This window comes from Perognathus longimembris, chromosome 8 (genome assembly GCF_023159225.1).
Source record: "Perognathus longimembris pacificus isolate PPM17 chromosome 8, ASM2315922v1, whole genome shotgun sequence".
NCBI lineage: Eukaryota > Metazoa > Chordata > Mammalia > Rodentia > Heteromyidae > Perognathus > Perognathus longimembris.
Genome location: NC_063168.1, coordinates 73,295,412 through 73,307,780, shown reverse-complemented (window position 1 = coordinate 73,307,780; position 12,369 = coordinate 73,295,412). Strand labels below are relative to the sequence as shown.

At 46.7% G+C, this 12,369-nt stretch overlaps 1 protein-coding gene across 1 annotated transcript in view; it reads right to left on the bottom strand.

The window, feature by feature from the left end:
* The window catches only part of Adam17 (ADAM metallopeptidase domain 17), a 44,297-nt gene that overhangs the window by 3,591 nt on the left and 28,337 nt on the right, over nucleotides 1–12,369 (bottom strand). Inside the window, 8 exon segments of the mRNA XM_048353433.1 lie at nucleotides 850–928; nucleotides 1,974–2,104; nucleotides 2,750–2,884; nucleotides 3,137–3,240; nucleotides 4,745–4,944; nucleotides 7,259–7,411; nucleotides 11,580–11,668; nucleotides 11,758–11,902. Of these exon segments, the coding sequence (XP_048209390.1) occupies nucleotides 850–928; nucleotides 1,974–2,104; nucleotides 2,750–2,884; nucleotides 3,137–3,240; nucleotides 4,745–4,944; nucleotides 7,259–7,411; nucleotides 11,580–11,668; nucleotides 11,758–11,902 (1,036 nt within the window).

The following is a 12,369-nucleotide window of genomic DNA, read 5'->3' as shown; positions in this document are numbered from 1 at the left end:
CCAATTCAAAACCCCAAAGCTACATGAATATTTTGATAACCAAGAACAGTTTACAGCAACTCAATGTTTGGTTAAAAAAAAATAAAAACACCTGCAATCCAGCTTTCCTTAGGGATAGAAATTTCACTGAAGACTAAAATGGCAATAGCTTTCTAGATAGAAGCACTGGCAGAGTTACAATTAAAATACTGCAAGGAAAGAAAACTTTTAAAAGACTTTTTTTTTGTGTGTGTGTGTGTGTGTGTTTTTTTGGGGGGGGGCAGTCCTGGGGCTTGGACTCAGGGCCTGAGCACTGTCCTTGGCTTCTTTTTGCTCAAGGCTAGCACTCTGCCACTTGAGCCACTTCTGGCAGTTTTCTGTATATGTGGTGCTGGGGAATTGAACCCAGGGCCTCATGTATACGAGGCAAGCACTCTTGCCACTAGGCCATATCCCCAGCCCAAGACAGTGTTTTTTTGTTACCTGAATATTTTTGTGACACAAATCTAAATTCAGGCCTCTTGAGAACATAATACACATCCTTGCTTCTGCAAAATCTGAGGCGTCCACTTGTATGTAAGTCTTAGAGAAAACAAGATTAGACTTACAGTGTACAGGGCAGAAGCTTGCTCAGGGCTTGTTTTGACTAAGTATTTCCCTCTGCATGTTCAAGCACTCAAGCTCCACAGACAGAGCCTGGGCCGAGTCTGCCTCCTCAGCACCCCAGAATTCCAGGCACGCGCTACCATTCTTAGCCCAGCATTTCTACTTTCCCTTGAGGGGTTAGAGCATAAATTCTGAAGCCGGTTTTCTAATGTCATCTTAGAAATTGTCTCAGTCCTAAGTAAACAATCCAGAGAAATCCCTCACCAAAAGTATTGATGCTCAGCTGGTCAATGAAATCCCAAAATCGCTCAATTACATCCTGTACTCGTTTCTCACATTTGCCCTATGAAGAGAAAACATAAAGCATAATTCCTAACAATGAAAATTCAGAAGCAATGTGGTTAAATAAAAATGTAGCCTGTAAAGGGCTTTGTTAAAGTCATCTAAAGGGATTATCTAACATAGGATTTGATTTCAGTGTAAAGAAAATAGAAAGCAGTATGCACTGTTCAAGACTGTCTCACAAATAGTCTCCCTCTTTTTTTTTGGCGAATCCTTGGCCTTGAACTCAGGGCCTGAGCACTGTCCCTGGCTTCTTTTGCTCAGGGCTAGCACTCTACCTCTTGAGCTACAGTGCCACTTCGGGCTTTTTCTGTTTATGTGGTGCCGAGGAGTTGAACCCACGGCTTCATACATGCTAAGAAAGCGTTCTACCACTAAGCTGCATTCCCTGCCTCCAGTCTTGTTTTTTGAGGGCAGGTCTCTTAGGTATCTCAGACCAAGCTTAAGCTCTCAATCCTCATAACTGGAGCCTCCCAAGAGCTGGAACCTCAGCTGTGCACTGCCATGCCCGGCCCATGCTCAATTCATTTCTATACACGAGCTTAGAATCATTAGGAGACGAAGACTGGAGGAAACCAGTGCACCAACAACAGGCTATTCCATTCGTGACATTCAATCAGTGTCTCTGCCTCTCCCTCTTCACCCCCAACACGCCCCAGGGGAAGGAAACCATTGTCAGACTGGATGTTTATGTAAGTCCTTGATTTTACAGACGGAAGGCAATCTGACCCACTGTTAGCTCTCATGGGACTTCCAAGTGCGTCAGGAGGCTCACATAGGAGGAAACAGCCAAATGGACTCAGGCCAGTGCAGCTCCGACTCTAGAGGCAGAGCACTGTGAGCTCAGCAACTGAAGGCCAGGCAGGGGGCTTTACACTGAAGTTAGCTGGCTTCTGGCAGTGGGTCCTCATGCGACTAGGGAGGCCTGGATCCCGTCTACAGGGGGACACCGAAGCCGGGCCTCGGGCGCAGGGCAGACCCAGGCGGCCTGACCACCAGCGCCAGGGAAGCAGGGGGCATGTGGGCTTCCGTGAGCCGACACTCACATTCATGTCACAGAACCCCACTGTGCAGGGCTTTCCTTTCCTCAGAAACAAGTTCTTCTGCTCCGCGTCCACGTAGGGCGTGCACCGGCCGGAGTGGTCCCTGCAGCACACCTTGCACGAGTTGTCAGTCTCTGAAACACAGAAGCGCCCGCGCTCCCAAAGCTGCTCAGAACTAGAGCCTGCGCATGTGGGGGGCTGGGGTTCTGGCACCAACATCGCCTTCTAACAGCTGCTGGGCCCCACTCCGTGGCGTGGACGCTGCCCACGCTCAGGCTGGAAGCATCGAGCCAGTCTGTCAGAGATGGAACGCACTCTCTGGGTGCACGCATGCTTGAACTCGACGCTCTTACTGAAGGACTGGAACAGCACTGCCCCCACCCCCAGGCAGAGCTGACTGGAGCCCCGCAACCGGGCTGCGCCCTCCCTCAGCAGCTGGGGGAGGGCAACCTCAGGACGCCCAAGGGTGACCCTAAGTGTAAGTGGGATTGGTCTCCATTTAACCTTGGGGAAGATTTCAGACTGCACTTGAGAGAAACAGCAACAGGAACTCAAGAAGCAACGCCATCTTTTCATCACTGGGCACTCGCTGTGCCAGGTACTGTTCTGCTGGGTGTTTATTCTCTTTCTCCAAGGCCTCTCCATGCTGGGCAGTGCTCTAGCCCCACCACACCTGTGCTGGGTCCAAGCCGCTACCTAGCGAGGTCACCCTCCAAGGTTAGGAAGCCACAGTCCCGAGCCGCAGTGCCAGCCTCGCTTCCCGCCTCCCGCCCGCTCACCGTTGCACGCGCACGACTCCAGCTGCCGCTCCCTCTCGCAGAAGGGGATGCACTTCCCGTCCTTGCACCTGCCCAGGTCTAGGCACACCGTGTCGTCTTCCACATTTCCCGGCGGGGGGCACTCGCTGCTGTTCCCTGCAGGCACAGCCCATGAGGAAGCCAGCCCCTGGCACACTGGGCCGCCAGGGGGCCGCTTTCATCCGGAGGGGGCCAACACACAGCCCACTTCACACCCGAGCCACAAGATCCCAGGAGAAGCAAGAAACACACAGGCAGAACGACTCCAAACACCCGCACAAGGACTTTGTCTTAGACATGCACTGTGCAGGACACGAAACATACATGTGAAGTCTGACATGACACCCTCGTGCAGCACATACAAAGCACCTGTGCAGAAGGACACGCCTTTGCAGGTAGCATTGATGGCCTCCTGGCACTTCTTTTGCGCGGTCTCGAAATGACAATTCTTACAGCAAGGACTGTTCCTGTCACTGTGGAAGAACACAGGGGGACAGTTCACGCCTCAGGACAGCCGCACAGCACACACTGCAGACGGATTTCCATGCCCTAAAAGCCTAGAGAACACGCGTGGCCGAGTCACACCTGCTGCATGCCCCGTGTGCTACTGTGTGGGGAAGGCGCTGCCTGTGCCGGGCTCTCTGGGAGGAAAGCGCATGGGCTGACCCCCATAACACTGACGTGCTTGGCTTTCATTAACTTAATGCATTCACTAAAAGACGGGGCTCACCGGCAGTCAGTGGCAGAGGAACGGGGCGCCTGGCAGGCATTCATGGGGCTTCGGTGGTCCTGGGACTCAGCCAGGACTCGAAGCGCTCCGAAGCCAAGCACAGTCCGTCAGGACATAAAACAGAAACAACACGCACCACCTAGCTTGGGGCTGCCCACCATTTACTGCATAGACGCATGCGGGCTGTCATTCTGATGGCCCTAGTACTTTCTTATGAAAGGACGCAGCCATGCATGACCTTGGGAAGTCTAACGCATGTACTTGTGTACAGAAGATAGAGGGGGCAGTGGCATGGTGCAAGGAACTACTACACCCGCCTCGCAAGTGTGAGGCCCAGAACTCCAGTCCAGCACTGCAAAACATTAAAATCAAATGTAGAGGGCTGGGGATATAGCCTAGTGGCAAGAGTGCCTGCCTCGGATACACGAGGCCCTAGGTTCGATTCCCCAGCACCACATATACAGAAAACGGCCAGAAGCAGCGCTGTGGCTCAAGAGGCAGAGTGCTAGCCTTGAGCGGGAAGAAGCCAGGGACAGTGCTCAGGCCCTGAGTCCAAGGCCCAGGACTGGCCAAAAAAAAAAAAAAAAAAAAATCAAATGTAGAATTGCTACATCCTAGAACATACAAGGGAGTTTTGTTGCTGTTTTCGTTTCACTGTGGATGGGAAGGGTCTTGTTGCCTGCCAGGCACACGCTTAGACTGCAACCCTGTTTCCCACTCCCCACTATGGGTGGATGGCAGGATGTGCCATTATGCCCACCGTTTCTTCTGTTGCTATGGAGTCACACATACTTTTCTGCCCAAGCTGGCCTAGAACCATGATCCCCTGATCTGGATCTCCTACGAAGCTGGAGAGATGCGTGCCGTGGAACCTAACTATTTGGTTGAGAAGGGGTCTTCTCTTTGTGAACTTTTCTGACTGGGCTGGCCTTGAACCTATATATCCTCCCAAGTAGCTAAGATCACAACTGTGAGCCACCAGTGGCCCAGTTCAAGGACGTGTGTGTGTAACTTTGGGGCTTGTCTTCTTGCTTATTTCACTCAAATGCAGTTCTACCATCTGAGCCATGCCTCTACTTCTGGCTTTTGCTGGTTAACTGGAAATAAGAGTTTCTCACATCTGTCTGTCTCGGGTAGCTTTAAACCATGATTCTGAGTTTCCGGAGTAGTTAGGATTACAGGCACTATGCTTCAAGGACAATTTTCGAGCGCGCACGCTTTACGGGAAAGCCCCCAGCGCAGCTCACCTGCACTGCACGCCGGGCCTCAGGGTGCAGTCGCTGTTGCAGCACGTGTCATTGTTCAAGTGCATGATGCCAGGGTCACACTCCTCTCCTTCATCCACCCTGGAGTTCCCACACACCTTGTTGCTGCGTTCTTGAAAACACTCCTGGGCTTTACTTTCAATGGTCTTATAGATGGACTGTTTACTACAGTTCGAAAACATCTTGAGAGAAAAAAAGCCACAGGAGCACAGCGCAATGAAAATCTGTTTCCATGTGGAGGTTGTACTTCACTTCTATTCCAAGAACAATGTGGTTTTGTTTTAAAGCAGTATGGGGCTTGAACTCACAGCCATAAGCTTGCAAGAAAAGTCTCCTACCATTTAAGCCATACCTCAACTCATTCTCACTTTGGCTACTTTTTAGTAGAGTCTTGCTTTGTGCCTAAACCTGTCTGCACTGCACACAGTGCACTTTTGCTTCCCATGTGGCCGGGACAACAGGCTCCTACCACTGCACTCAGCACCCCGTCTCTGTCTCCCCCCCTCCTTATCTACTTAGGGCTTCACATAAATACTTGGTGGGTGCTCTACCACTTAAGCCATACCTCCAGTTCAAGTTTTTTGCTGAGTCTAATAGATTTTTGTGGCTGGTTTTAAACCTCAATCCTCACGTCTCAGCCTCCTGAGTAGCGACTGGCACCCAGGCCTATTTCCTTTCACTAATGCCCCCTGCCTTTTTTTTTTTTGCCAGTCCTGGGGCTTGGACTCAGGGTCTGAGCACTGTCCCTGGCTTCTTTTTGCTCAAGAATAGCACTCTGCCACTGGAGCCACAGCGCCACTTCCGGCTGTTTTCTGTATATGTGGTACTGGGGAATGGAACCCAGGGCTTCATGTATACAAGGCAAGCACTCTTGCCACTAGGCCATATTCCTAGCCCCTAGTGTCCCCTCTTTACAGCCTACATCGCTCTCCCAGGCGGTCCATCTGGTTGAAGCACAGCTGTCAAAGAAGGAATTGCCTTGTTTCTGTCCTGTATCCCTTTTAGTGTTAACAGTTCATTTAGGGCTGGGAATGTGGCTTAGTGGTAGAGTGCTTGCCTAGCATGCATGAAGCCCTGGTTTCAATTCCTCAGTATCACATAAACAGAAAAGGCCAGAAATGGTGCTGTGGCTCAAGTGGTAGAACATTACTCTTGAGCAAAAAGAAACCAGGGACAGTGCTCAGGCCCTGAGTTCAAGCCCCAAGACTGGCAAAAACAAAAAAACAAAAAAAAAAAACGACAAAACATCTAAAACATAGATTAGAAGATATCACATAAAGTATCTTCATACAAAGAGAATTCTGCTGGGAAAAACCAAACATTAAGAAAATGTATAAAATATGATGTGCTCAGGCAAAATAAATAAACTTTCCTTCCTTAATAATCTAGCATCTCCGGAAAGAAAATAGTCTGCCAGGCCCTACTTATTGGAAAATTCTTACAGAGCCTCTTACAAGCCCATGGGAGTATCCTACTTCGGAAGAACAGGAAGCAGGAAGAAGAAACAGCACGCCAGCTCCCTTGAGGGAGAGTCTGCAAAGTGCTGACACCGTCCAACTCAGCAGACAGCAGGTGAGACAGGCAGATAGCACAGGGCCCCTGGTAATCCCTGGTTGCTGGGTAACAAGCTGAATAAGTCTCCATGATTACCAGGGCCACTGACCGGTAAGACAGGATCTGCTCCACAGAGACACCTCTAACAGTCCAAAACTATCCAAAATCTGCAAATGGTGACACCAAAAGGCGGCTAATGAAATGCTGATGGCATTGTTTTGTTCTGCTTTTTGCCAGTCCTGGAGCTTGAACTCAGGGCCTGAGCACTGTCCCTGGCTTCTTTTTATTTTTTTCTCTCAAGGCTAGCACTCTACCACTTGAGCCACAGCACCACTTCTGGCTTTTTCTATATATGTGGTGCTGAGGAATCGAACCCAGGGCTTATTGTATATGAGGTGAGCACTCTACCACTAGGCCATATTCCCAGCACTGATGGCATTCTTGAGGCCAGACAGTGTGGATTCAGCTCTGTGGCTCAAGTCCTGAAATCTACGATTCCAACCAACTTTTAGAGCCCAGATGGACACACAATGAATTTTGATAAAAGTCCAAATGACAACCTTAACTGCTTACATGGGCCATGCTTTCTCTGAAACCCAATGTCAAGGCACTTTGTTGTTGTTTGCCTGTCCTGAGTCTTGGACTCGGCCTGGCCACCGTCCCTCTTTTGTTTTGCTCAAGGCTAGCACTCTACCTCTTCAGCCACAATGCAACTCCTAGCTTTTCCTGAGTAGTTTATTGGAGATAAGTGTCATGGGCTTTCCTGCCTGAGCTGGCTTTGAACCACAATTCTCCTATCTCAGCCTCCTGAGTAGCTAGGGTTACAATTATGAGCCACCAGTGACCAGCTGTAGGAATGGATTGCTTCCCTGTGGTCTCATTCTGCTGACACCACAGCCTCCTCTTTTGGCACCCACATAAAAAGCTGGAAAACATGCTTACCTTGTTGTTTTCGTGGTCGCCACTCACCGCTATGGGGTACATGACGTATTTCCCCCCCTGGTCCTCACTGGGTGCACATTCTGCCAGACCATCCGGGTCATGTTCTGCACCAAAATTGTGTCCCAATTCATGCGTTGTAACCAGGTCCGCTTCCTAAAGATCAAAGAAAACAGTGAACTACTACTAGATTCATGCTGATTTAAATAGAGTCCTTTAACCAGACCACCAAAGAATAAAAACTGTACTGTGATTTTTTCAATCCATTACAGAAATTAAAGAGAATGAATGGAATTATATGTAGAATGTTAAAATACATTACAAGGATTAACTTAGGCTAATTTAAGAAACTAGAACTTAAAGATGCTGAGACAGTCTTAATACCACCCAACAAACACTGGCCTGTCCAACCACATACTGGCACCAATAAACCACATGCACTTACCTATAGGATCTCAGCAGAAGGGGACAAAGAGGTAAAACAACAACAAAAATCAAAGACAACCAAGGAATAAAACCAAAATGCTTCACAGTCTCAGGGACTCATGTCTGATGACAAAGTCAATAATATAGAAGATTTGGTTTACTAGGACCTGGTTATAGGCTGTACTTAATGTCAGCTCACCAGAAGTTTTCTCCCAAACTATAGAAATGAACTTAGCAAGTAAAGCTAAATTTCTTCCCACGTATCTTGATTTGGGAAACAGCACTCTACAGAACCAGAAAGATTTGTATTTTTTACTATACAAGAAGGTTCTCGGGCTGGGGATATGGCCTAGTGGCAAGAGTGCTTGCCTCATATACATGAGGCCCTAGGTTCGATTCCCCAGCACCACATATACAGAAAATGGCCAGAAGTGGCGCTGTGGCTCAAGTAGCAGAGTGCTAGCCTTGAGCAAGAAGAAGCCAGGGACAGTACTCAGGCCCTGAGTCCAAGCCCCAGGACTGGTCAAAAAAAAAAAAAAAAAAAAAAAAAAGAAGGTTCTCAAACCCTGAAAGTATGGTATGAAAAAGTAATTTCTAACTGTACACTGGAGAAATTCACAGTGGACCTGCTAATTAGCTAATACTGAAAATATCTCAAAAATTCCAAAGCAATTTTGTCTTATACCTTGTCTTATAAAATTCTGGAATGCTGAGAAAGATGCTGTCACACCCAAAGGGTAAAGAATGAGAACAAATAATTTTCGAAGTTAAAAGATACCTAAAAACAGTAGGCACTTTTTCTTCTCTTATATTACATGTGCTTACTAAACACCCAAAGTCCATAGTTTATATCAAGGTTATGTTGTATGTTATGACAAATGTGCTTTCTCTCTCTTTTTTTTTTTTTTGGACAGTAGTGGGGCTTGAACTCAAGGGCCTTATACTCTATTTGCTCAAAGCTGGTGCTTTACCAGCCATAACTCCACTTGTCTTTTATTCTTTTCTCTTCCACCTTTTGTCCTTTTCTTTCTTTTTTTTTTTTTTTTTTTTTTTTTTTGGCCAGTCCTGGGCCTTGGACTCAGGGCCTGAGCACTATCCCTGGCTTCTTTTTGCTCAAGGCTAGCACTCTGCCACTTGAGCCACAGCGCCACTTCTGGCCGTTTTCTGTATATGTGGTGCTGGGGAATCGAACCCAGGGCCTCATGTATACAAGGCAAGCACTCTTGCCACTAGGCCATATCCCCAGCCTCCTTTTCTTTTTTTTAACAACATAGGATCTCAGTATTTGCCTGGTCTGTCTCCAAACTCCCTAGAGACATAGATCTTCTTCCCTCAATCTCTTAAGAGCTAAGTCTATAGGAATATGCCATGGTGCCCAGCCTGTATGTCTTATATCCTCTGCTAAAGTATTTTCACTGCTTTAAAAATCCTCTGAGGGAGCTGGGAATGTAGCTTAGTGGTAGAGTGCTTGCCTAGCAAGTATGAAGCCCTTGGTTCAATTCCTCAGCGCTACATAACAGAAAAAGCCAGAAGTCGCACTGTAGCTCAAGCGGTAGCATGCTAACCTTGAGCAAAAAGAAGCCAGGGACAGCACTCAGATCCTGAGTTCCAAACCCTCAAGACTAGCAAAAACCAAACAGTATATAAATGAATTAACGGGAAGCTACTGGTACAAAAATGTACAATGCTTTTACTTCTATTCCTTCATGAAATCCCACTAAATAATCACACAGGAATAACAAGGATATAACCCACCAAGGGTAAAAAACAAGAGAGGAGACAATAGCTGACAACAGATGCAAACTAAACTTTGGAACGTGTCAAAAGTTCATTTGTTCGAGAGGTAAACTAAAATTCTACACTGATGGAAGAACAGGAAATTTAAAAAGGTAGGGGAATAGTATAAGCTGGGTGTGGTAATACACTTCTATAATGCCTACGTTCTGGCTGAGGGAGGACAACCAAGTCGCAGAGGAAGCTACTTAATAAGAGGGGCTCAAAAAAAGCGCAAATGGGCTACTGAAACCAGGAAATGCCACAAGGGATTAAAACTATGAAGTTCAAGACATCATCCAGAAAAACAGAACCAAAAGACACACAAACGGGGAATAGAAAAAAATCAGAAAAACCCAGGTACTCACTCTAGATGATCAAGCATCTGTTTTTAATTGAGTGACAAACAGACCAGAAAAAAAGAGAGTTGGGCCCTACCTGCAGTGCCAGCTACTCAGAAGGCTCAGGCAAAAGTCTCACTTGAGCCCAGGAATTTGAGGCCAGCCTGGGCAACATAGCAAGAAAAAAAAAAAAAAAGACAACTTACTTTAAAATAACACAAGCATATTTTAAGCTAGGCATGGTGGTACATGCCCACTATCTCAGCTATTAGGGAGGCTGAGGATTTCCCATTGAAGGCCAGTCTTAAATTTATAGCAAGACTGTCTCAAAAAGAAAATTAAAAAAAAATTCTTCTGCACAAAAACACAAGTATCCAGAATCCAGGTCCACTTACCCAGGACAGTGAGGCATGGGGACATATAGTAATCATAACCTTAACACAGCAGGGGATTAGATCCCAATACTGCTTACCAACATCCACTCTCTTCATCTTCCTACCGTCACAGACCCTGACTAAGCACTGTGCTCCGGGCAGCTTAATAGCCACGTGCCCACTGGGAAGGTGCTGGCGCGGCAGGACCACGCGTCCCGCTTTGGTCCACACCGAGACGAGTGGAAGCCACTGCAGGGGGCTGTGGTCAAGTTTTCAGAGGGGACACGCCAGGCCGGCTATGATCCCTCATTTCCCCTTTGCCCAACACAGACGAGAAGCATGTTGTTGCGAGGAGGTGACAAACATGGGGACAGAGGCCCAGAACATCTGAGTGCATCTCTGAGCTTCTGCTTGACAGGAATGAACCCCTCCATTAAAGCGACTGTTTACTGGATTTTCGGTTTAGTGTAGCCAAACATATTCTCAAGAGATACATCTGCACAAAACTAAGATCTACAGATCTTCTAGAAAGAAAACAGTAAGTCACAAAGTTAAAAACTACAGATTCTTTTAACAACATGAGTACCAGAAGACAATGGAACAGCAACTTTAAACACTGAAATTATCCACAAAGTGTAAGAATAGAATAAACAAGACAGACATGGAGACATACTGCTGTAATCCCAGCATTTAGGAGATAGAGGGCAGCAGGATGATGATGAGTTCAAGTCTAGCCTGGGCAAAAGAGCAAGTTCTAGGTCAACCTGGGCTGCACAGTGAGCTATTATCTCAAAAACTAACAACTAGGTTGCTGGTGGCTCACACCTGTAGTTCTAGCTGCTCAAGAGACTGAGATCTGAGGATCAAGGCTCAGAGTCAGCCCTGGCAGAGAAATCTGTAAGATTCTTCTTTCTAACTATCCAACAAAAACTGGAACTGGAGGTGTGGCTCAAGTGGTAAAGTGTCAGTCATAAGCAAAAAGCTGAGTGAAAGGCTCTTAGTTCAAACAAAAAAAATAGAATAAAGATATTTTTGGATACATAAAATCTCAAGAATCTGCATCTCAGAAACCTGGAGACTATATCAAACCAAAATGAAGGTTTAAATTAAGAAGGTGGAAAATCAACAGGATCAAGAAATGAGTGTGTACAGGGCACCCGAGAATGGCAGCAGTGCGGCAGGCCGGCCAGGGAGCCCCCTGGGCCACCGCAGACTCAGGACTGGAAAGGAGGCTACTTCTATTTTCTGCTCTACACTTTACTTATCATATTTCTCAGAGAAAATGTGCTTTCTTAGGAAGAAATAAAAACAGTATAGACTCTCAACAATACCTTTATAAGAATGTAATAACTGAGGTTCTAATGCAATAAACTCCAAATGTATCTATTTTTTAAACATCAAAGAACTTACCTTTGTAAGGATGGTTTTACCATAATTCTTTGTGCTAGTTAAACCACTGTTCAGGTAGATATTTTTCCTCCCCACTGGGCTATAATAAGCTAAAGGCAGAAAGGAAACCAAACAAGTTATTAAGTATGGAAGGGCAACATGACCACACAGCATCACGGTCCCCACAAACTGGACTTACCTTTTGGACAAACACCTCCATGACTGTTTGCTTTGGGAGAGCCGACATAAGCCAATCCAAGCGTCCCCATATCAAAATCCTGGTACGTGAAGAGATGTGCCAGGCAAACCTTAGACGCCTCCTCAGCTATATCAAAGCTAAATTGCTTTAAAAAAAATAGCATTTGTTAATTAGATCAACAACTATACCAGACTAAAAGGTGTCTCAATGGAATATTCCAGAACAGCACTTGGACTGCTGCAGTTCTGCACCAGCAAAGCATGTCTGCTTCACACACTTTGTGGAGGATGGAAACAGACAATGTGGTGGTGCGGGGGGGGGGGGGGGTGGAAGCCAAGATTGGGGGCCTTTCAGCTGTTTAGAACTCCTGCTTCTCCATGGAAGAGACCTACAGGCAGGCCCAAAGCACCCCAATTCTGCCAGGGGACTGCAGCACACCGGACAGATCTTCTAAAGAGTTCCAAGGGTTCCACAAACCAGTGGACTGTTTCATTTCCATTGATTTGAGCAGGGAGGATGTTTTTAAAATATTTTTAAATGTTATAATATTAGGCAGTTATAAAGATAAACCTACAGGAAAGTGCACATATTTGGTTTCATGTTACTAAAATA